This window comes from Myxocyprinus asiaticus, chromosome 6 (genome assembly GCF_019703515.2).
Source record: "Myxocyprinus asiaticus isolate MX2 ecotype Aquarium Trade chromosome 6, UBuf_Myxa_2, whole genome shotgun sequence".
NCBI classification, from domain to species: Eukaryota; Metazoa; Chordata; class Actinopteri; order Cypriniformes; family Catostomidae; genus Myxocyprinus; species Myxocyprinus asiaticus.
In genome coordinates, this window is record NC_059349.1 from 23,657,659 (window position 1) to 23,684,256 (window position 26,598).

At 21.5% G+C, this 26,598-nt stretch overlaps 1 protein-coding gene across 1 annotated transcript in view; it reads right to left on the reverse strand.

Annotated features, from left to right (window-relative positions):
• kifap3b (kinesin-associated protein 3b) overlaps positions 1-26,598 on the reverse strand; it is an 83,759-nt gene that overhangs the window by 39,348 nt on the left and 17,813 nt on the right. Inside the window, exons 8-9 of the mRNA XM_051699857.1 lie at positions 2,391-2,489; positions 2,118-2,296 (exon numbers count right to left, since the gene is read on the reverse strand). Of these exons, the coding sequence (XP_051555817.1) occupies positions 2,118-2,296; positions 2,391-2,489 (278 nt within the window). The remainder of the gene's footprint in view (positions 1-2,117; positions 2,297-2,390; positions 2,490-26,598) is intronic.

Below are 26,598 nucleotides of genomic sequence, written 5' to 3' on the forward strand. Positions count from 1 at the left end.
AGCATCATGCAAAAAAGCCTCACGCTGTGTCCTCATATCCTCACTTTCCTATTATATATTATGCCAAAAACAGCAAGCCAATGGAGTAGTATGTCCGAATCCTCAGTATTAAAAATAGTAAGCAAGAAATACCCGGATGACTAGAGCAGTCACAATTGTGAAATTTGGCTGACGATTAATTGTCAAACAAATAATTGTGATTATGACTATTAATTGTCTCTTTTAGGGCTTTCACGATTAATTGTAAAACAAATTGTCTTATTTCTTAAAGCGTATGCATGTTTTATAACCTTAAAAATATATATTTTTTATATTTAACTTCAAACATATAAATCAAATTATAAAATAGGGATATATGATTCCATTTTAAAGCTTTAAAACACTCCCTGCCCAGTAGATGAAAACAAAATGAAGAAGAATGTGAAAGTGGAAAGAGCCTTAAATATTGATCTGTTTCTCACCCACACCTATCATATTACTTCTGTGTATGGATTTAACCACTGGAGTCTTATGGAATACTTTTATGCTGCCTTTTGGTCAACATTAATTTGCATTATATGGACCTACAGAGCTGAGATATTCTTCTAAATATCTCTGTTTGATTTCTGCAGAAGAAAGAAAGTCATACACATCTGGGATGGCATGAGGGTTAATTATGAGAGAATTTTCATTTTTGGGTGTACTATTCCTTTAAATGGTGCTTGTTTAACAAAACCAGAGTAGATTATTTTTGTGATTGTTGTTAATACATCATATATTTGGGTCACGGGTCAATACCCATGTCCCTGGATGAAGTATGTCCAGAATCTATTTATACTACTCACATGCATACCTAGAACGTCCCGTTTTACTGGCCGAGAAGTGCGTCCTTCATCAAATGCAGTACATACTATGCTGTGATAGAACGCGATTTCGGACACAGAGTAAATTTTGGTTCCCGATACCATTGTTGAAATACACTATTCGCAATCAGCCATGATTAAGTTATTTTGCGTGCAAAAGTGAGATAAAATAAGGAGAATTCAGCTGGTCATGTGATCTCAACATGATAAGTTAGCCAAGCTCCATGTAAAATAGAACAGCTTTTATTAGTCTACTGATATGACTGTATCTCGTGTGAGTAAGCAAGACCTTAAGCTTATTTTTCTAAAGTACTTTTCATTCCTTTAGGTGTAAAACTTTTTTTTAATTAGAAAAAACAGAGTGCACCATGAAGTATACAACAAAAAAAGATACCCTCTTTCCTGTGAAAAAGGCTTACTTTGGAGAAACAAACATAATTCTCTTCCATTTCTCAGATGCCCTGCAAAGGCCATATGCTTTTGTTCGACATGTGTTTTTATGTATGAAGCCAAAAGCCCATTTCTTTTATCTAAAACATGATTTGGTAAGGGGATACAGGAATAAAAACAACTGCTTCCAATTTAGACCCTTGATAAATGCACATTCATAGCCAAGGTAGATTAAGTCCATGTGGACTGACAGTGGTGCAGTTTAATGACAGGCGAGAGTCTCTGCACACCAATGACAGATATTTCCTGATATAATCGACCAATAAACACACCCCTGTCTTCCATTGGTCAACCAAACAGACAGTCCAATGCTGTAGCTATTGTTCTGATAGTAACCAAACTGCAAATAAAGATGGCATAGGAGAAATTATTTAAAAATAAAATAAAAAATACGCATATCACCTTTAAAAGAGATGGTTTATTAATATCGCACTAAGAGCTACTGTAAATGCAGAAAAGCTACTAATAGCAACATTCAAAGTTACTAGTAGCAAAAATATAATACATTTCTATAATGACCCTGTAGAGCCGAGGAGGGCGGGGCCGGGCTGGAACGAGACACACCCGGTCCCCAATCAGCCTGATGGGGCGCGCGAGGGATAAAGACGGCCGGGGACGACAGTTCGAGAGAGAGAGAGAATTACAGACAGCTGTACTGTGTGTTTTTAGTTGTGTGTTTTGTTTAAATTGTTTATTAAATTATTATTTAAGTTGTCAAGCCGGTTCTCGCCTCCTCCTTTCCACTGAACCCCCTTACAGACCCCGTGACTGATGAAAGTGTATTGTAGAACTTCAGATGTGCTGGACACAAGGAAGACTTCTTACCATTTCATTCTTGTTCTCCAAGAAGATGCTGAGCTTTTTGAGGAAGGAGACCACCAGCACCAACAGTTCCTCATTTTCTCTTTCCAGAGTATTCACCAGCAGGTAGACAATGTTTTTGTTCCTCATCTTGAGCTCTGTGCGGGTGTCCTCGGACAGGTTGAGCAGCAGGTAGAACGCAACTACAACCGTGGGGAGGGACAGAAGCACATAAATACAGCCTCATGGATTCCTACTGAACTGTGGCAAATAAAAAGTTTAAATCACTGTTCATACCTCGCAGCAGCTGCTCCTGTTTGACAAGAAGGCTTTGATATTTCTTAAGGGTTTTCTCATGCTCCTTTCGCAAGTTCTGGTTGTCAGGGTCTTCATCACGTGGATATGTTAAGGAACAGCCTATTAATGCTTTGTGAGAAGACAGTGATATACAGTGGTCCAAAAAATAATTTGAACACTTTTGGACACTGAAGCCACATTTAAAATATATGTATTTAATTGCATTAGACAACAAAATAAAAAATCAAGTGAGGTATGCAAACAAATAATGACAGACCTTTTCTCAGAGCAAATTTCACTTTTCTGAGACAAGGTCATTGATTCAAGGTCTCAGTCATTTTAAGTGAATATATGAAGTCAGTTCCCCTCAAGTTCAAACAGGTGTCCTAGCAGAGTAATCACAGTTGTAGCTCATCAAATTAACCATGGAAATGTTGAATTAACTGTTCACAACCAGAAAGTTGAACAACAATTATTGTTTTATCATTTAAAACCTAATAAAAAAATGCTGTGCTATCTTTCTAACAATAAATGCCACTTGGTTTGATATTTTAGTATATAATGCACAAACATTTTAAAGTGTAGCTTAAGTGTCTAAATACTATGACAGCATTTAAGTGCCATGTTAGAAAAAAAATCTAATCTAAGATTTTGAGAATATAATTTTAATATTTTGAGAATAAAGTAAAAATTAGAGTCATAGCATTATGAAATTAAAGTCGTAATTTTTTAAGAAAAAAAGTCAAAATGATGAGAATATAGTAGTATCATTACGAACCTGAAGTCATAATATTTTGAGAAAACAATCAAAATTACAAGAATAAACTCGAAGCACTGTTATATTAAAGTCATTGTTATATTTAAGTCATTATTATATTAAAATTACAAGAATAAACTCGAAGCACTGTTATATTAAAGTCATTGTTATATTAAAATTACAAGAATAAACTCGAAGCATTGTTATATTAAAGTCATTGTTATATTAAAATTACAAGAATAAACTCGAAGCATTGTTATATTAAAGTCATTGTTATATTAAAATTACAAGAATAAACTCAAAGCATTGTTATATTAAAGTCATTGTTATATTAAAATTACAAGAATTAACTTGAAGCACTGTTATATTAAAGTCATTGTTATATTAAAGTCATTTTTATATTAAAATTACAAGAATAAACTCGAAGCACTGTTATATCAAAGTCATTGTTATATTAAAATTACAAGAATAAACTCGAAGCATTGTTATATTAAAGTCATTTTTATATTAAAATTACAAGAATAAACTCGAAGCATTGTTATATTAAAGTCATTGTTATATTAAAGTCATTGTTATATTAAAGTCATATATAACAATGTTATATTAAAGTCATTTTTTTATTAAAATTACAAGAATAAACTCGAAGCATTGTTATATTAAAATCATTTTTATATTAAAATTACAAGAATAAACTCGAAGCATTGTTATATTAAAGTCATTTTTATATTAAAATTACAAGAATAAACTCGAAGCATTGTTATATTAAAATTACAAGAATAAACTTGAAGCATTGTTATATTAAAGTCATTGTTATATTAAAGTCATTGTTATATTAAAATTACAAGAATAAACTCGAAGCATTGTTATATTAAAGTCATTATATATATATATAACAATGTTATAATAAAGTCATTGTTATATTAAAGTCATTGTTATATTAAAGTCATTGTTATATTAAAATTACAAGAATAAACTTGAAGCAATGTTATATTAAAGTCATTGTTATATTAAAATTACAAGAATAAACTCGAAGCAATGTTATATTAAAGTCATTGTTATATTAAAATTACAAGAATAAACTCAAAGTCATTGTTATATTAAAATTACAAGAATAAACTCGAAGCATTGTTATATTAAAGTCATTGTTATATTAAAGTCAAATATAACAATGTTATATTAAAGTCATTTTTATATTAAAATTACAAGAATAAACTCGAAGCATTGTTATATTAAAATTACAAGAATAAACTCGAAGCATTGTTATATTAAAGTCATATATATATATATAACAATGTTATATTAAAGTCATTGTTATATTAAAGTCATTTTTATATTAAAATTACAAGAATAAACTCGAAGCATTGTTATATTAAAGTCATTTTTATATTAAAATTACAAGAATAAACTCGAAGCATTGTTATATTAAAATTACAAGAATAAACTCGAAGCATTGTTATATTAAAGTCATTGTTATATTAAAGTCATTGTTATATTAAAATTACAAGAATAAACTTGAAGCATTGTTATATTAAAGTCATTGTTATATTAAAGTCATTTTTATATTAAAATTACAAGAATAAACTCGAAGCATTGTTATATTAAAGTCATTTTTATATTAAAATTACAAGAATAAACTCGAAGCATTGTTATATTAAAATTACAAGAATAAACTTGAAGCATTGTTATATTAAAGTCATTGTTATATTAAAGTCATTGTTATATTAAAATTACAAGAATAAACTCGAAGCATTGTTATATTAAAGTCATTTTTATATTAAAATTACAAGAATAAACTCGAAGCATTGTTATATTAAAATTACAAGAATAAACTCGAAGCATTGTTATATTAAAGTCATATATATATATATAAACAATGTTATATTAAAGTCATTGTTATATTAAAGTCATTGTTATATTAAAATTACAAGAATAAACTTGAAGCATTGTTATATTAAAGTCATTGTTATATTAAAATTACAAGAATAAACTCAAAGCACTGTTATATTAAAGTCATTGTTATATTAAAGTCATTGTTATATTAAAATTACAAGAATAAACTCGAAGCATTGTTATATTAAAGTCATTGTTATATTAAAGTCATATATAACAATGTTATATTAAAGTCATTTTTTTATTAAAATTACAAGAATAAACTCGAAGCATTGTTATATTAAAATTACAAGAATAAACTCGAAGCATTGTTATATTAAAGTCATATATATATATATAACAATGTTATATTAAAGTCATTTTTATATTAAAGTCATTTTTATATTAAAATTACAAGAATAAACTCGAAGCATTGTTATATTAAAGTCATATATATAACAATGTTATATTAAATTCATTTTTATATTAAAATTACAAAAATAAACTCAAAGCATTGTTATATTAAAATTACAAGAATAAACTCAAAGCACTGTTATATTAAAGTCATTGTTATATTAAAGTCATATATAACAATATTATATTAAATTCATTTTTATATTAAAATTACAAGAATAAACTCGAAACATTGTTATATTAAAGTCATTGTTATATTAAAATTACAAGAATAAACTCGAAGCATTGTTATATTAAAGTCATTGTTATATTAAAGTCATTGTTAAATTAAAGTCATTTTTTTATTAAAATTACAAGAATAAACTCGAAGCATTGTTATATTAAAGTCATTGTTATATTAAAATTACAAGAATAAACTCGAAGCATTGTTATATTAAAGTCATTGTTATATTAAAGTCATTGTTATATTAAAATTACAAGAATAAACTCAAAGCACTGTTATATTAAAGTCATTGTTATATTAAAGTCATTGTTATATTAAAATTACAAGAATAAATTCGAAGCATTGTTATATTAAAGTCATTTTTTTATTAAAATTACAAGAATAAACTTGAAGCATTGTTATATTAAAATTACAAGAATAAACTCGAAGCATTGTTATATTAAAATTACAAGAATAAACTCGAAGCATTGTTATATTAAAGTCATATATATATATAACAATGTTATATTAAAGTCATTTTTATATTAAAGTCATTTTTATATGAAAATTACAAGAATAAACTCGAAGCATTGTTATATTAAAGTCATATATATATAACAATGTTATATTAAATTCATTTTTATATTAAAATTACAAAAATAAACTCAAAGCATTGTTATATTAAAATTACAAGAATAAACTCGAAGCATTGTTATATTAAAGTCATATATATATATATAACAATGTTATATTAAAGTCATTGTTATATTAAAGTCATTGTTATATTAAAGTCATTGTTATATTAAAGTCATTGTTATATTAAAATTACAAGAATAAACTCAAAGCATTGTTATATTAAAGTCATTTTTTTATTAAAATTACAAGAATAAACTCGAAGCATTGTTATATTAAAATCATTTTTATATTAAAATTACAAGAATAAACTCGAAGCATTGTTATATTAAAGTCATTTTTATATTAAAATTACAAGAATAAACTCGAAGCATTGTTATATTAAAATTACAAGAATAAACTTGAAGCATTGTTATATTAAAGTCATTGTTATATTAAAGTCATTGTTATATTAAAATTACAAGAATAAACTCGAAGCATTGTTATATTAAAGTCATATATATATATATAACAATGTTATAATAAAGTCATTGTTATATTAAAGTCATTGTTATATTAAAGTCATTGTTATATGAAAATTACAAGAATAAACTTGAAGCAATGTTATATTAAAGTCATTGTTATATTAAAATTACAAGAATAAACTCAAAGCACTGTTATATTAAAGTCATTGTTATATTAAAATTACAAGAATAAACTCAAAGTCATTGTTATATTAAAATTACAAGAATAAACTCGAAGCATTGTTATATTAAAGTCATTGTTATATTAAAGTCAAATATAACAATGTTATATTAAAGTCATTTTTTTATTAAAATTACAAGAATAAACTCGAAGCATTGTTATATTAAAATTACAAGAATAAACTCGAAGCATTGTTATATTAAAGTCATATATATATATATAACAATGTTATATTAAAGTCATTTTTATATTAAAGTCATTTTTATATTGAAATTACAAGAATAAACTCGAAGCATTGTTATATTAAAATCATTTTTATATTAAAATTACAAGAATAAACTCGAAGCATTGTTATATTAAAGTCATTTTTATATTAAAATTACAAGAATAAACTCGAAGCATTGTTATATTAAAATTACAAGAATAAACTTGAAGCATTGTTATATTAAAGTCATTGTTATATTAAAGTCATTGTTATATTAAAATTACAAGAATAAACTTGAAGCATTGTTATATTAAAGTCATTTTTATATTAAAATTACAAGAATAAACTCGAAGCATTGTTATATTAAAATTACAAGAATAAACTCGAAGCATTGTTATATTAAAGTCATATATATATATATAACAATGTTATATTAAAGTCATTGTTATATTAAAGTCATTGTTATATGAAAATTACAAGAATAAACTTGAAGCATTGTTATATTAAAGTCATTGTTATATTAAAATTACAAGAATAAACTCAAAGCACTGTTATATTAAAGTCATTGTTATATTAAAGTCATTGTTATATTAAAATTACAAGAATAAACTCGAAGCATTGTTATATTAAAGTCATTGTTATATTAAAGTCATATATAACAATGTTATATTAAAGTCATTTTTATATTAAAATTACAAGAATAAACTCGAAGCATTGTTATATTAAAATTACAAGAATAAACTCGAAGCATTGTTATATTAAAGTCATGTATATAACATTGTTATATTAAAATTACAAGAATAAACTCGAAGCATTGTTATATTAAAGTCATATATATAACAATGTTATATTAAAGTCATTTTTATATTAAAATTACAAGAATAAACTCGAAGCATTGTTATATTAAAATTACAAGAATAAACTCGAAGCACTGTTATATTAAAGTCATTGTTATATTAAAGTCATATATAACAATATTATATTAAATTCATTTTTATATTAAAATTACAAGAATAAACTCGAAGCATTGTTATATTAAAGTCATTGTTATATTAAAATTACAAGAATAAACTCGAAGCATTGTTATATTAAAGTCATTGTTATATTAAAGTCATTGTTAAATTAAAGTCATTTTTATATTAAAATTACAAGAATAAACTCGAAGCATTGTTATATTAAAGTCATTGTTATATTAAAATTACAAGAATAAACTCGAAGCATTGTTATATTAAAGTCATTGTTATATTGAAGTCATTGTTATATTAAAATTACAAGAATAAACTCAAAGCACTGTTATATTAAAGTCATTGTTATATTAAAGTCATTGTTATATTAAAATTACAAGAATAAATTCGAAGCATTGTTATATTAAAGTCATTTTTATATTAAAATTACAAGAATAAACTCGAAGCATTGTTATATTAAAGTCATTTTATATTAAAATTACAAGAATAAACTCGAAGCATTGTTATATTAAAATTACAAGAATAAACTCGAAGCATTGTTATATTAAAGTCATATATATATATAACAATGTTATATTAAAGTCATTTTTATATTAAAGTCATTTTTATATGAAAATTACAAGAATAAACTCGAAGCATTGTTATATTAAAGTCATATATATATAACAATGTTATATTAAATTCATTTTTATATTAAAATTACAAAAATAAACTCAAAGCATTGTTATATTAAAATTACAAGAATAAACTCGAAGCATTGTTATATTAAAGTCATATATATATATATAACAATGTTATATTAAAGTCATTGTTATATTAAAGTCATTGTTATATTAAAGTCATTGTTATATTAAAGTCATTGTTATATTAAAATTACAAGAATAAACTCGAAGCACTGTTATATTAAAGTCATTGTTATATTAAAGTCATTGTTATATTAAAATTACAAGAATAAACTCGAAGCATTGTTATATTAAAGTCATTGTTATATTAAAATTACAAGAATAAACTCAAAGCACTGTTATATTAAAGTCATTGTTATATTAAAGTCATATATAACAATATTATATTAAATTCATTTTTATATTAAAATTACAAGAATAAACTCGAAACATTGTTATATTAAAGTCATTGTTATATTAAAGTCATTGTTATATTAAAATTACAAGAATAAACTCAAAGCATTGTTATATTAAAGTCATTGTTAAATTAAAGTCATTTTTTTATTAAAATTACAAGAATAAACTCGAAGCATTGTTATATTAAAGTCATTGTTATATTAAAATTACAAGAATAAACTCGAAGCATTGTTATATTAAAGTCATTGTTATATTAAAGTCATTGTTATATGAAAATTACAAGAATAAACTTGAAGCAATGTTATATTAAAGTCATTGTTATATTAAAATTACAAGAATAAACTCAAAGCACTGTTATATTAAAGTCATTGTTATATTAAAATTACAAGAATAAACTCGAAGCATTGTTATATTAAAGTCATTGTTATATTAAAGTCAAATATAACAATGTTATATTAAAGTCATTTTTATATTAAAATTACAAGAATAAACTCGAAGCATTGTTATATTAAAATTACAAGAATAAACTCGAAGCATTGTTATATTAAAGTCATATATTAAAGTCATATATATAACAATGTTATATTAAAGTCATTGTTATATTAAAGTAATTTTTATATTAAAATTACAAGAATAAACTCGAAGCATTGTTATATTAAAGTCATTTTTATATTAAAATTACAAGAATAAACTCGAAGCATTGTTATATTAAAGTCATTTTTATATTAAAATTACAAGAATAAACTCGAAGCATTGTTATATTAAAATTACAAGAATAAACTTGAAGCATTGTTATATTAAAGTCATTGTTATATTAAAGTCATTTTTATATTAAAATTACAAGAATAAACTCGAAGCATTGTTATATTAAAGTCATTTTTATATTAAAATTACAAGAATAAACTCGAAGCATTGTTATATTAAAATTACAAGAATAAACTCGAAGCATTGTTATATTAAAGTCATATATATATATATAACAATGTTATATTAAAGTCATTTTTATATTAAAGTCATTTTTATATGAAAATTACAAGAATAAACTCGAAGCATTGTTATATTAAAGTCATTGTTATATTAAAATTACAAGAATAAACTCAAAGCACTGTTATATTAAAGTCATTGTTATATTAAAGTCATTGTTATATTAAAATTACAAGAATAAACTCGAAGCATTGTTATATTAAAGTCATTGTTATATTAAAGTCATATATAACAATGTTATATTAAAGTCATTTTTTTATTAAAATTACAAGAATAAACTCGAAGCATTGTTATATTAAAATTACAAGAATAAACTCGAAGCATTGTTATATTAAAGTCATATATATATATATAACAATGTTATATTAAAGTCATTTTTATATTAAAGTCATTTTTATATGAAAATTACAAGAATAAACTCGAAGCATTGTTATATTAAAGTCATATATATAACAATGTTATATTAAAGTCATTTTTATATTAAAATTACAAGAATAAACTCGAAGCATTGTTATATTAAAATTACAAGAATAAACTCAAAGCACTGTTATATTAAAGTCATTGTTATATTAAAGTCATATATAACAATATTATATTAAATTCATTTTTATATTAAAATTACAAGAATAAACTCGAAACATTGTTATATTAAAGTCATTGTTATATTAAAGTCATTGTTAAATTAAAGTCATTTTTATATTAAAATTACAAGAATAAACTCGAAGCATTGTTATATTAAAGTCATTGTTATATTAAAGTCATTGTTATATTAAAGTAATTTTTATATTAAAATTACAAGAATAAACTCGAAGCATTGTTATATTAAAGTCATTTTTATATTAAAATTACAAGAATAAACTCGAAGCATTGTTATATTAAAGTCATTGTTATATTAAAGTCATTGTTATATTAAAATTACAAGAATAAACTCAAAGCACTGTTATATTAAAGTCATTGTTATATTAAAGTCATTGTTATATTAAAATTACAAGAATAAACTCGAAGCATTGTTATATTAAAGTCATTTTTATATTAAAATTACAAGAATAAACTCGAAGCATTGTTATATTAAAATTACAAGAATAAACTCGAAGCATTGTTATATTAAAATTACAAGAATAAACTCGAAGCACTGTTATATTAAAGTCATTGTTATATTAAAGTCATTGTTATATTAAAGTAATTTTTATATTAAAATTACAAGAATAAACTCGAAGCATTGTTATATTAAAGTCATTGTTATATTAAAGTCATTTTTATATTAAAATTACAAGAATAAACTCGAAGCATTGTTATATTAAAATTACAAGAATAAACTCGAAGCATTGTTATATTAAAGTCATATATATATATAACAATGTTATATTAAAGTCATTGTTATATTAAAGTCATTGTTATATTAAAGTCATTGTTATATTAAAGTCATTGTTATATTAAAATTACAAGAATAAACTCAAAGCATTGTTATATTAAAGTCATTTTTTTATTAAAATTACAAGAATAAACTCGAAGCATTGTTATATTAAAATCATTTTTATATTAAAATTACAAGAATAAACTCGAAGCATTGTTATATTAAAGTCATTTTTATATTAAAATTACAAGAATAAACTCGAAGCATTGTTATATTAAAATTACAAGAATAAACTTGAAGCATTGTTATATTAAAGTCATTGTTATATTAAAGTCATTGTTATATTAAAATTACAAGAATAAACTCGAAGCATTGTTATATTAAAGTCATATATATATATATAACAAGTTATAATAAAGTCATTGTTATATTAAAGTCATTGTTATATTAAAGTCATTGTTATATTAAAATTACAAGAATAAACTCGAAGCATTGTTATATTAAAGTCATTGTTATATTAAAATTACAAGAATAAACTCGAAGCACTGTTATATTAAAGTCATTGTTATATTAAAATTACAAGAATAAACTCGAAGTCATTGTTATATTAAAATTACAAGAATAAACTCGAAGCATTGTTATATTAAAGTCATTGTTATATTAAAGTCAAATATAACAATGTTATATTAAAGTCATTTTTATATTAAAATTACAAGAATAAACTCGAAGCATTGTTATATTAAAATTACAAGAATAAACTCGAAGCATTGTTATATTAAAGTCATATATATATATATATAAGCAATGTTATATTAAAGTCATTGTTATATTAAAGTCATTTTTATATTAAAATTACAAGAATAAACTCGAAGCATTGTTATATTAAAGTCATTTTTATATTAAAATTACAAGAATAAACTCGAAGCATTGTTATATTAAAGTCATTTTTATATTAAAATTACAAGAATAAACTCGAAGCATTGTTATATTAAAATTACAAGAATAAACTTGAAGCATTGTTATATTAAAGTCATTGTTATATTAAAGTCATTGTTATATTAAAATTACAAGAATAAACTCGAAGCATTGTTATATTAAAGTCATTTTTATATTAAAATTACAAGAATAAACTCGAAGCATTGTTATATTAAAATTACAAGAATAAACTCGAAGCATTGTTATATTAAAGTCATATAGTATATATATAAAGTCAATGTTATATTAAAGTCATTGTTATATTAAAGTCATTGTTATATTAAAATTACAAGAATAAACTCGAAGCATTGTTATATTAAAGTCATTGTTATATTAAAATTACAAGAATAAACTCGAAGCACTGTTATATTAAAGTCATTGTTATATTAAAGTCATTGTTATATTAAAATTACAAGAATAAACTCGAAGCATTGTTATATTAAAGTCATTGTTATATTAAAGTCATATATGTTATATTAAAATTACAAGAATAAACTCGAAGCATTGTTATATTAAAATTACAAGAATAAACTCGAAGCATTGTTATATTAAAGATTACATTAGTTATATTAAAGTCATTGTTATATTAAAGTCATTGTTATATTAAAATTACAAGAATAAACTCGAAGCATTGTTATATTAAAGTCATTGTTTATATTAAAATTACAAGAATAAACTCGAAGCACTGTTATATTAAAGTCATTGTTATATTAAAATTACAAGAATAAATTAAAGCATTGTTATATTAAAATTACAAGAATAAACTCGAAGCATTGTTATATTAAAGTCATTGTTATATTAAAATTACAAGAATAAACTCAAAGCACTGTTATATTAAAGTCATTGTTATATTAAAGTCATATATAACAATATTAATTAAAGTCATTGTTATATTAAAATTACAAGAATAAACTCGAAGCATTGTTATATTAAAGTCATTGTTATATTAAAATTACAAGAATAAACTCGAAGCATTGTTATATTAAAGTCATTGTTATATTAAAGTCATTTTTATATTAAAATTACAAGAATAAACTCGAAGCATTGTTATATTAAAGTCATTGTTATATTAAAATTACAAGAATAAACTCGAAGCATTGTTATATTAAAGTCATTGTTATATTAAAGTAATTTTTATATTAAAATTACAAGAATAAACTCGAAGCACTGTTATATTAAAGTCATTGTTATATTAAAGTCATTGTTATATTAAAATTACAAGAATAAACTCGAAGCATTGTTATATTAAAGTCATTGTTATATTAAAATTACAAGAATAAACTCGAAGCATTGTTATATTAAAATTACAAGAATAAACTCGAAGCACTGTTATATTAAAGTCATTGTTATATTAAAATTACAAGAATAAACTCGAAGCATTGTTATATTAAAGTCATTGTTATATTAAAGTCATTTTTATATTAAAATTACAAGAATAAACTCGAAGCATTGTTATATTAAAGTCATATATATAACATGTTATATTAAAGTCATTTTTATATTAAAATTACAAGAATAAACTCGAAGCATTGTTATATTAAAATTACAAGAATAAACTCGAAGCATTGTTATATTAAAGTCATTGTTATATTAAAGTCATTGTTATATTAAAGTCATTGTTATATTAAAGTCATTGTTATATTAAAGTCATTGTTATATTAAAATTACAAGAATAAACTCGAAGCATTGTTATATTAAAGTCATTGTTATATTAAAGTCATTGTTATATTAAAATTACAAGAATAAACTCGAAGCATTGTTATATTAAAGTCATTGTTATATTAAAATTACAAGAATAAACTCAAAGCACTGTTATATTAAAGTCATTGTTATATTAAAGTCATTGTTATATTAAAGTCATTTTTATATTAAAATTACAAGAATAAACTCGAAGCATTGTTATATTAAAATTACAAGAATAAACTCGAAGCATTGTTATATTAAAGTCATTGTTATATTAAAATTACAAGAATAAACTCGAAGCATTGTTATATTAAAGTCATTGTTATATTAAAGTCATTTTTATATTAAAATTACAAGAATAAACTCGAAGCATTGTTATATTAAAGTCATTGTTATATTAAAATTACAAGAATAAACTCGAAGCATTGTTATATTAAAGTCATTGTTATATTAAAGTCATTGTTATATTAAAATTACAAGAATAAACTCAAAGCACTGTTATATTAAAGATTACATTAGATATATAACTTAAAGTCATTGTTATATTAAAATTACAAGAATAAACTCGAAGCACTGTTATATTAAAGTCATTGTTATATTAAAATTACAAGAATAAACTCGAAGCATTGTTATATTAAAGTCATTGTTATATTAAAATTACAAGAATAAACTCGAAGCACTGTTATATTAAAGTCATTGTTATATTAAAGTCATTGTTATATTAAAATTACAAGAATAAACTCGAAGTCATTGTTATATTAAAATTACAAGAATAAACTCGAAGCATTGTTATATTAAAATTACAAGAATAAACTTGAAGCATTGTTATATTAAAATTACAAGAATAAACTCGAAGCATTGTTATATTAAAGTCATTGTTATATTAAAGTCATTTTTATATTAAAATTACAAGAATAAACTCGAAGCATTGTTATATTAAAGTCATTGTTATATTAAAATTACAAGAATAAACTCGAAGCATTGTTATATTAAAGTCATTGTTATATTAAAATTACAAGAATAAACTCGAAGCATTGTTATATTAAAGTCATTGTTATATTAAAATTACAAGAATAAACTCAAAGCATTGTTATATTAAAATTACAAGAATAAACTCAAGCATTGTTATATTAAAGTCATTGTTATATTAAAGTCATTGTTATATTAAAATTACAAGAATAAACTCGAAGCATTGTTATATTAAAGTCATTGTTATATTAAAATTACAAGAATAAACTCGAAGCATTGTTATATTAAAGTCATATATATAACAATGTTATATTAAAATTACAAGAATAAACTTGAAGCACTGTTATATTAAAGTCATTGTTATATTAAAATTACAAGAATAAACTCGAAGCATTGTTATATTAAAATTACAAGAATAAACTTGAAGCATTGTTATATTAAAGTCATTGTTATATTAAAATTACAAGAATAAACTCGAAGCATTGTTATATTAAAGTCATTTTTATATTAAAATTACAAGAATAAACTCGAAGCATTGTTATATTAAAGTCATTTTTATATTAAAATTACAAGAATAAACTCGAAGCATTGTTATATTAAAATTACAAGAATAAACTTGAAGCATTGTTATATTAAAATTACAAGAATAAACTCGAAGCATTGTTATATTAAAGTCATTGTTATATTAAAATTACAAGAATAAACTCGAAGCATTGTTATATTAAAGTCATTTTTATATTAAAATTACAAGAATAAACTCGAAGCATTGTTATATTAAAATTACAAGAATAAACTCGAAGCATTGTTATATTAAAGTCATTGTTATATTAAAGTAATTTTTATATTAAAATTACAAGAATAAACTCGAAGCATTGTTATATTAAAGTCATTTTTATATTAAAATTACAAGAATAAACTCGAAGCATTGTTATATTAAAATTACAAGAATAAACTCGAAGCATTGTTATATTAAAGTCATGTATATATTAAAGCAATGTTATATTAAAGTCATTGTTATATTAAAGTCATTGTTATATTAAAATTACAAGAATAAACTCGAAGTCATTGTTATATTAAAATTACAAGAATAAACTCGAAGCATTGTTATATTAAAGTCATTGTTATATTAAAATTACAAGAATAAACTCGAAGCACTGTTATATTAAAGTCATTGTTATATTAAAGTCATTGTTATATTAAAATTACAAGAATAAACTCGAAGCACTGTTATATTAAAGTCATTGTTATATTAAAGTCATTGTTATATTAAAATTACAAGAATAAACTCGAAGCATTGTTATATTAAAATTACAAGAATAAACTCGAAGCATTGTTATATTAAAGTCATTTTTATATTAAAATTACAAGAATAAACTCGAAGCATTGTTATATTAAAGTCATTTTTATATTAAAATTACAAGAATAAACTCGAAGCATTGTTATATTAAAATCATTTTTATATTAAAATTACAAGAATAAACTCGAAGCATTGTTATATTAAAGTCATTTTTATATTAAAATTACAAGAATAAACTCGAAGCATTGTTATATTAAAGTCATTTTTATATTAAAATTACAAGAATAAACTCGAAGCATTGTTATATTAAAATTACAAGAATAAACTTGAAGCATTGTTATATTAAAGTCATTGTTATATTAAAGTCATTGTTATATTAAAATTACAAGAATAAACTCGAAGCACTGTTATATTAAAGTCATTGTTATATTAAAGTCATTGTTATATTAAAATTACAAGAATAAACTCGAAGCATTGTTATATTAAAGTCATTGTTATATTAAAATTACAAGAATAAACTCGAAGCATTGTTATATTAAAGTCATTTTTATATTAAAATTACAAGAATAAACTCGAAGCATTGTTATATTAAAGTCATTGTTATATTAAAATTACAAGAATAAACTCGAAGCATTGTTATATTAAAATTACAAGAATAAACTCGAAGCATTGTTATATTAAAGTCATTGTTATATTAAAATTACAAGAATAAACTCGAAGCATTGTTATATTAAAATTACAAGAATAAACTCGAAGCATTGTTATATTAAAATTACAAGAATAAACTCGAAGCACTGTTATATTAAAGTCATTGTTATATTAAAGTCATTGTTATATTAAAATTACAAGAATAAACTCGAAGTCATTGTTATATTAAAATTACAAGAATAAACTCGAAGCATTGTTATATTAAAGTCATTGTTATATTAAAGTCATTGTTATATTAAAATTACAAGAATAAACTCGAAGCATTGTTATATTAAAATTACAAGAATAAACTCGAAGCATTGTTATATTAAAGTCATTGTTATATTAAAGTCATTGTTATATTAAAATTACAAGAATAAACTCAAAGCACTGTTATATTAAAGTCATTGTTATATTAAAGTCATTGTTATATTAAAGTCATTTTTATATTAAAATTACAAGAATAAACTCGAAGCATTGTTATATTAAAGTCATTTTTATATTAAAATTACAAGAATAAACTCGAAGCATTGTTATATTAAAGTCATTGTTATATTAAAATTACAAGAATAAACTCAAAGCACTGTTATATTAAAGTCATTGTTATATTAAAATTACAAGAATAAACTCGAAGCATTGTTATATTAAAATTACAAGAATAAACTCGAAGCATTGTTATATTAAAGTCATTGTTATATTAAAATTACAAGCATTATTAAACTTAAAGTCATTGTTATATTAAAATTACAAGAATAAACTCGAAGCATTGTTATATTAAAATTACAAGAATAAACTCGAAGCATTGTTATATTAAAGTCATTGTTATATTAAAATTACAAGAATAAACTCGAAGCATTGTTATATTAAAGTCATTTTTATATTAAAATTACAAGAATAAACTCGAAGCATTGTTATATTAAAATTACAAGAATAAACTCGAAGCATTGTTATATTAAAGTCATTGTTATATTAAAATTACAAGAATAAACTCGAAGCACTGTTATATTAAAGTCATTGTTATATTAAAATTACAAGAATAAACTCGAAGCATTGTTATATTAAAGTCATTGTTATATTAAAATTACAAGAATAAACTCGAAGCATTGTTATATTAAAGTCATTGTTATATTAAAGTCATTTTTATATTAAAATTACAAGAATAAACTCGAAGCATTGTTATATTAAAGTCATTTTTATATTAAAATTACAAGAATAAACTCGAAGCATTGTTATATTAAAGTCATTTTTATATTAAAATTACAAGAATAAACTCGAAGCATTGTTATATTAAAATTACAAGAATAAACTTGAAGCATTGTTATATTAAAGTCATTGTTATATTAAAGTCATTGTTATATTAAAATTACAAGAATAAACTTGAAGCATTGTTATATTAAAGTCATTTTTATATTAAAATTACAAGAATAAACTCGAAGCATTGTTATATTAAAATTACAAGAATAAACTCGAAGCATTGTTATATTAAAGTCATTGTTATATTAAAATTACAAGAATAAACTCAAAGCATTGTTATATTAAAGTCATTGTTATATTAAAGTCATTGTTATATTAAAATTACAAGAATAAACTCGAAGCATTGTTATATTAAAATTACAAGAATAAACTCGAAGCATTGTTATATTAAAGTCATTGTTATATTAAAGTCATTGTTATATTAAAATTACAAGAATAAACTCGAAGCACTGTTATATTAAAGTCATTTTTATATTAAAATTACAAGAATAAACTCAAAGCACTGTTATATTAAAGTCATTGTTATATTAAAGTCATTGTTATATTAAAATTACAAGAATAAACTCGAAGCATTGTTATATTAAAATTACAAGAATAAACTCGAAGCATTGTTATATTAAAGTCATTGTTATATTAAAATTACAAGAATAAACTCGAAGCATTGTTATATTAAAGTCATTGTTATATTAAAGTCATTGTTATATTAAAATTACAAGAATAAACTCGAAGCATTGTTATATTAAAATTACAAGAATAAACTCGAAGCACTGTTATATTAAAGTCATTGTTATATTAAAGTCATTGTTATATTAAAATTACAAGAATAAACTCGAAGCACTGTTATATTAAAGTCATTGTTATATTAAAGTCATTGTTATATTAAAATTACAAGAATAAACTCGAAGCATTGTTATATTAAAATTACAAGAATAAACTCGAAGCATTGTTATATTAAAGTCATTGTTATATTAAAATTACAAGAATAAACTCGAAGCATTGTTATATTAAAGTCATTGTTATATTAAAATTACAAGAATAAACTCGAAGCATTGTTATATTAAAGTCATTGTTATATTAAAATTACAAGAATAAACTCGAAGCATTGTTATATTAAAGTCATTGTTATATTAAAGTCATTGTTATATTAAAATTACAAGAATAAACTCGAAGCATTGTTATATTAAAATTACAAGAATAAACTCGAAGCATTGTTATATTAAAGTCATTGTTATATTAAAGTCATTGTTATATTAAAATTACAAGAATAAACTCGAAGCATTGTTATATTAAAGTCATTGTTATATTAAAATTACAAGAATAAACTCGAAGCATTGTTATATTAAAGTCATTGTTATATTAAAGTCATTGTTATATTAAAGTCATTGTTATATTAAAATTACAAGAATAAACTCGAAGCATTGTTATATTAAAATTACAAGAATAAACTTGAAGCATTGTTATATTAAAGTCATATATATAACAATGTTATATTAAAATTACAAGAATAAACTCAAAGCACTGTTATATTAAAGTCATTGTTATATTAAAGTCATTGTTATATTAAAGTCATTTTTATATTAAAATTACAAGAATAAACTCGAAGCATTGTTATATTAAAGTCATATATATAACAATGTTATATTAAAATTACAAGAATAAACTTGAAGCATTGTTATATTAAAGTCATTGTTATATTAAAATTACAAGAATAAACTCGAAGCACTGTTATATTAAAGTCATTTTTATATTAAAATTACAAGAATAAACTCGAAGCACTGTTATATTAAAGTCATTGTTATATTAAAGTCATTGTTATATTAAAATTACAAGAATAAACTCGAAGCATTGTTATATTAAAATTACAAGAATAAACTCGAAGCATTGTTATATTAAAGTCATTGTTATATTAAAATTACAAGAATAAACTCGAAGCATTGTTATATTAAAGTCATTGTTATATTAAAGTCATTGTTATATTAAAATTACAAGAATAAACTCAAAGCATTGTTATATTAAAGTCATTGTTATATTAAAGTCATTGTTATATTAAAATTACAAGAATAAACTCGAAGCACTGTTATATTAAAGTCATTGTTATATTAAAATTACAAGAATAAACTCGAAGCACTGTTATATTAAAGTCATTGTTATATTAAAGTCATTGTTATATTAAAATTACAAGAATAAACTCGAAGCATTGTTATATTAAAATTACAAGAATAAACTCGAAGCATTGTTATATTAAAGTCATTGTTATATTAAAATTACAAGAATAAACTCGAAGCATTGTTATATTAAAGTCATTTTTATATTAAAATTACAAGAATAAACTCGAAGCATTGTTATATTAAAGTCATTGTTTATATTAAAATTACAAGAATAAACTCGAAGCATTGTTATATTAAAGTCATTGTTATATTAAAATTACAAGAATAAACTCGAAGCATTGTTATATTAAAATTACAAGAATAAACTCGAAGCATTGTTATATTAAAGTCATTGTTATATTAAAGCAATGTTATATTAAAATTACAAGAATAAACTCGAAGCATTGTTATATTAAAGTCATTGTTATATTAAAATTACAAGAATAAACTCGAAGCATTGTTATATTAAAATTACAAGAATAAACTCGAAGCATTGTTATATTAAAGTCATTGTTATATTAAAGTCATTGTTATATTAAAATTACAAGAATAAACTCGAAGCATTGTTATATTAAAGTCATTGTTATATTAAAATTACAAGAATAAACTCGAAGCATTGTTATATTAAAGTCATTGTTATATTAAAGTCATTGTTATATTAAAGTCATTGTTATATTAAAATTACAAGAATAAACTCGAAGCATTGTTATATTAAAATTACAAGAATAAACTCGAAGCATTGTAATATTAAAGTCATATATATAACAATGTTATATTAAAATTACAAGAATAAACTTGAAGCATTGTTATATTAAAGTCATTGTTATATTAAAGTCATTGTTATATTAAAATTACAAGAATAAACTCGAAGCATTGTTATATTAAAATTACAAGAATAAACTCGAAGCACTGTTATATTAAAGTCATATATTAAAATGTTATATTAAAATTACAAGAATAAACTTGAAGCATTGTTATATTAAAGTCATTGTTATATTAAAGTCATTGTTATATTAAAATTACAAGAATAAACTTGAAGCATTGTTATATTAAAATTACAAGAATAAACTCGAAGCATTGTTATATTAAAGTCATTGTTATATTAAAATTACAAGAATAAACTCAAAGCATTGTTATATTAAAGTCATTGTTATATTAAAGTCATTGTTATATTAAAATTACAAGAATAAACTCGAAGCATTGTTATATTAAAATTACAAGAATAAACTCGAAGCACTGTTATATTAAAGTCATTGTTATATTAAAATTACAAGAATAAACTCGAAGCATTGTTATATTAAAGTCATTGTTATATTAAAATTACAAGAATAAACTCAAAGCACTGTTATATTAAAGTCATTGTTATATTAAAATTACAAGAATAAACTCGAAGCATTGTTATATTAAAATTACAAGAATAAACTCGAAGCATTGTTATATTAAAGTCATTGTTATATTAAAATTACAAGAATAAACTCGAAGCATTGTTATATTAAAGTCATTGTTATATTAAAGTCATTGTTATATTAAAGTCATTGTTATATTAAAATTACAAGAATAAACTCAAAGCATTGTTATATTAAAGTCATTGTTATATTAAAGTCATTGTTATATTAAAGTCACTGTTATATTAAAATTACAAGAATAAACTCAAAGCACTGTTATATTAAAGTCATTGTTATATTAAAATTACAAGAATAAACTTGAAGCATTGTTATATTAAAGTCATATATATAACAATGTTATATTAAAATTACAAGAATAAACTCGAAGCACTGTTATATTAAAGTCATTGTTATATTAAAGTCATTTTTATATTAAAATTACAAGAATAAACTCGAAGCACTGTTATATTAAAGTCATTTTTATATTAAAATTACAAGAATAAACTCGAAGCATTGTTATATTAAAATTACAAGAATAAACTTGAAGCATTGTTATATTAAAGTCATTTTTATATTAAAATTACAAGAATAAACTTGAAGCATTGTTATATTAAAGTCATTTTTATATTAAAATTACAAGAATAAACTCGAAGCATTGTTATATTAAAATCATTTTTATATTAAAATTACAAGAATAAACTCGAAGCACTGTTATATTAAAGTCATTGTTATATTAAAGTCATTTTTATATTAAAATTACAAGAATAAACTCGAAGCATTGTTATATTAAAGTCATTGTTATATTAAAGTCATTGTTATATTAAAATTACAAGAATAAACTCGAAGCATTGTTATATTAAAGTCATTTTTATATTAAAATTACAAGAATAAACTCGAAGCATTGTTATATTAAAGTCATTTGTTATATTAAAATTACAAGAATAAACTCGAAGCATTGTTATATTAAAGTCATTGTTATATTAAAGTCATTGTTATATTAAAATTACAAGAATAAACTCGAAGCATTGTTATATTAAAATTACAAGAATAAACTCGAAGCATTGTTATATTAAAGTCATTGTTATATTAAAGTCATTGTTATATTAAAATTACAAGAATAAACTCGAAGCATTGTTATATTAAAGTCATTGTTATATTAAAATTACAAGAATAAACTCGAAGCATTGTTATATTAAAATTACAAGAATAAACTCGAAGCATTGTTATATTAAAGTCATTGTTATATTAAAATTACAAGAATAAACTCGAAGCATTGTTATATTAAAGTCATTGTTATATTAAAGTCATTGTTATATTAAAATTACAAGAATAAACTCGAAGCATTGTTATATTAAAATTACAAGAATAAACTCGAAGCATTGTTATATTAAAGTCATTGTTATATTAAAGTCATTGTTATATTAAAATTACAAGAATAAACTCAAAGCACTGTTATATTAAAGTCATTGTTATATTAAAATTACAAGAATAAACTCAAAGCACTGTTATATTAAAGTCATTGTTATATTAAAGTCATTGTTATATTAAAATTACAAGAATAAACTCGAAGCATTGTTATATTAAAATTACAAGAATAAACTCGAAGCATTGTTATATTAAAGTCATTGTTATATTAAAATTACAAGAATAAACTCGAAGCATTGTTATATTAAAGTCATTGTTATATTAAAGTCATTGTTATATTAAAATTACAAGAATAAACTCAAAGCACTGTTATATTAAAGTCATTTTTATATTAAAATTACAAGAATAAACTCAAAGCACTGTTATATTAAAGTCATTGTTATATTAAAGTCATTGTTATATTAAAATTACAAGAATAAACTCGAAGCATTGTTATATTAAAATTACAAGAATAAACTCGAAGCATTGTTATATTAAAGTCATTGTTATATTAAAATTACAAGAATAAACTCGAAGCATTGTTATATTAAAGTCATTTTTATATTAAAATTACAAGAATAAACTCGAAGCATTGTTATATTAAAGTCATTGTTATATTAAAATTACAAGAATAAACTCGAAGCATTGTTATATTAAAGTCATTTTTATATTAAAATTACAAGAATAAACTCGAAGCATTGTTATATTAAAATTACAAGAATAAACTCGAAGCACTGTTATATTAAAGTCATTGTTATATTAAAGTCATTGTTATATTAAAATTACAAGAATAAACTCGAAGTCATTGTTATATTAAAATTACAAGAATAAACTCGAAGCATTGTTATATTAAAGTCATTGTTATATTAAAGTAATTGTTATATTAAAATTACAAGAATAAACTCGAAGCATTGTTATATTAAAGTCATTGTTATATTAAAGTCATTGTTATATTAAAATTACAAGAATAAACTCGAAGTCATTGTTATATTAAAATTACAAGAATAAACTCGAAGCATTGTTATATTAAAGTCATTGTTATATTAAAGTAATTTTTATATTAAAATTACAAGAATAAACTCGAAGCATTGTTATATTAAAGTCATTGTTATATTAAAATTACAAGAATAAACTCGAAGCATTGTTATATTAAAGTCATTGTTATATTAAAATTACAAGAATAAACTCAAAGCATTGTTATATTAAAGTCATTGTATATAACTTAAAGTCATTGTTATATTAAAGTCATTGTTATATTAAAGTCATTGTTATATTAAAATTACAAGAATAAACTCGAAGCATTGTTATATTAAAGTCATTGTTATATTAAAGTCATTGTTATATTAAAATTACAAGAATAAACTTGAAGCATTGTTATATTAAAGTCATTGTTATATTAAAGTCATTGTTATATTAAAATTACAAGAATAAACTCAAAGTCATTGTTATATTAAAATTACAAGAATAAACTCGAAGTCATTGTTATATTAAAATTACAAGAATAAACTCGAAGCATTGTTATATTAAAGTCATTGTTATATTAAAGTCATTGTTATATTAAAATTACAAGAATAAACTCAAAGCACTGTTATATTAAAGTCATTGTTATATTAAAGTCATTGTTATATTAAAATTACAAGAATAAACTCGAAGCATTGTTATATTAAAATTACAAGAATAAACTCGAAGCATTGTTATATTAAAGTCATTGTTATATTAAAATTACAAGAATAAACTCGAAGCATTGTTATATTAAAGTCATTGTTATATTAAAATTACAAGAATAAACTCGAAGCATTGTTATATTAAAGTCATTGTTATATTAAAATTACAAGAATAAACTCGAAGCATTGTTATATTAAAGTCATTTTTATATTAAAATTACAAGAATAAACTCGAAGCATTGTTATATTAAAATTACAAGAATAAACTCGAAGCATTGTTATATTAAAGTCATTGTTATATTAAAGTCATTGTTATATTAAAATTACAAGAATAAACTCGAAGCATTGTTATATTAAAGTCATTGTTATATTAAAATTACAAGAATAAACTCGAAGCATTGTTATATTAAAGTCATTGTTATATTAAAATTACAAGAATAAACTCGAAGCATTGTTATATTAAAGTCATTGTTATATTAAAGTCATTGTTATATTAAAATTACAAGAATAAACTCGAAGCATTGTTATATTAAAATTACAAGAATAAACTCGAAGCATTGTTATATTAAAATTACAAGAATAAACTCGAAGCACTGTTATATTAAAGTCATTGTTATATTAAAATTACAAGAATAAACTCGAAGCATTGTTATATTAAAATTACAAGAATAAACTCGAAGCATTGTTATATTAAAGTCATTGTTTATATTAAAATTACAAGAATAAACTCGAAGCATTGTTATATTAAAGTCATTGTTATATTAAAGTCATTGTTATATTAAAATTACAAGAATAAACTCGAAGCATTGTTATATTAAAATTACAAGAATAAACTCGAAGCATTGTTATATTAAAGTCATTGTTATATTAAAGTCATTGTTATATTAAAATTACAAGAATAAACTCGAAGCATTGTTATATTAAAGTCATTGTTATATTAAAGTCATTGTTATATTAAAATTACAAGAATAAACTCGAAGTCATTGTTATATTAAAATTACAAGAATAAACTCGAAGCATTGTTATATTAAAGTCATTGTTATATTAAAGTAATTTTTATATTAAAATTACAAGAATAAACTCGAAGCACTGTTATATTAAAGTCATTGTTATATTAAAGTCATTGTTATATTAAAATTACAAGAATAAACTCGAAGCATTGTTATATTAAAATTACAAGAATAAACTCGAAGCATTGTTATATTAAAGTCATTGTTATATTAAAGTCATTGTTATATTAAAATTACAAGAATAAACTCGAAGCACTGTTATATTAAAGTCATTGTTATATTAAAGTCATTGTTATATTAAAATTACAAGAATAAACTCAAAGCACTGTTATATTAAAGTCATTGTTATATTAAAATTACAAGAATAAACTCAAAGCACTGTTATATTAAAGTCATTGTTATATTAAAGTCATTGTTATATTAAAATTACAAGAATAAACTCGAAGCATTGTTATATTAAAATTACAAGAATAAACTCGAAGCATTGTTATATTAAAGTCATTGTTATATTAAAATTACAAGAATAAACTCAAAGCATTGTTATATTAAAGTCATTGTTATATTAAAATTACAAGAATAAACTCGAA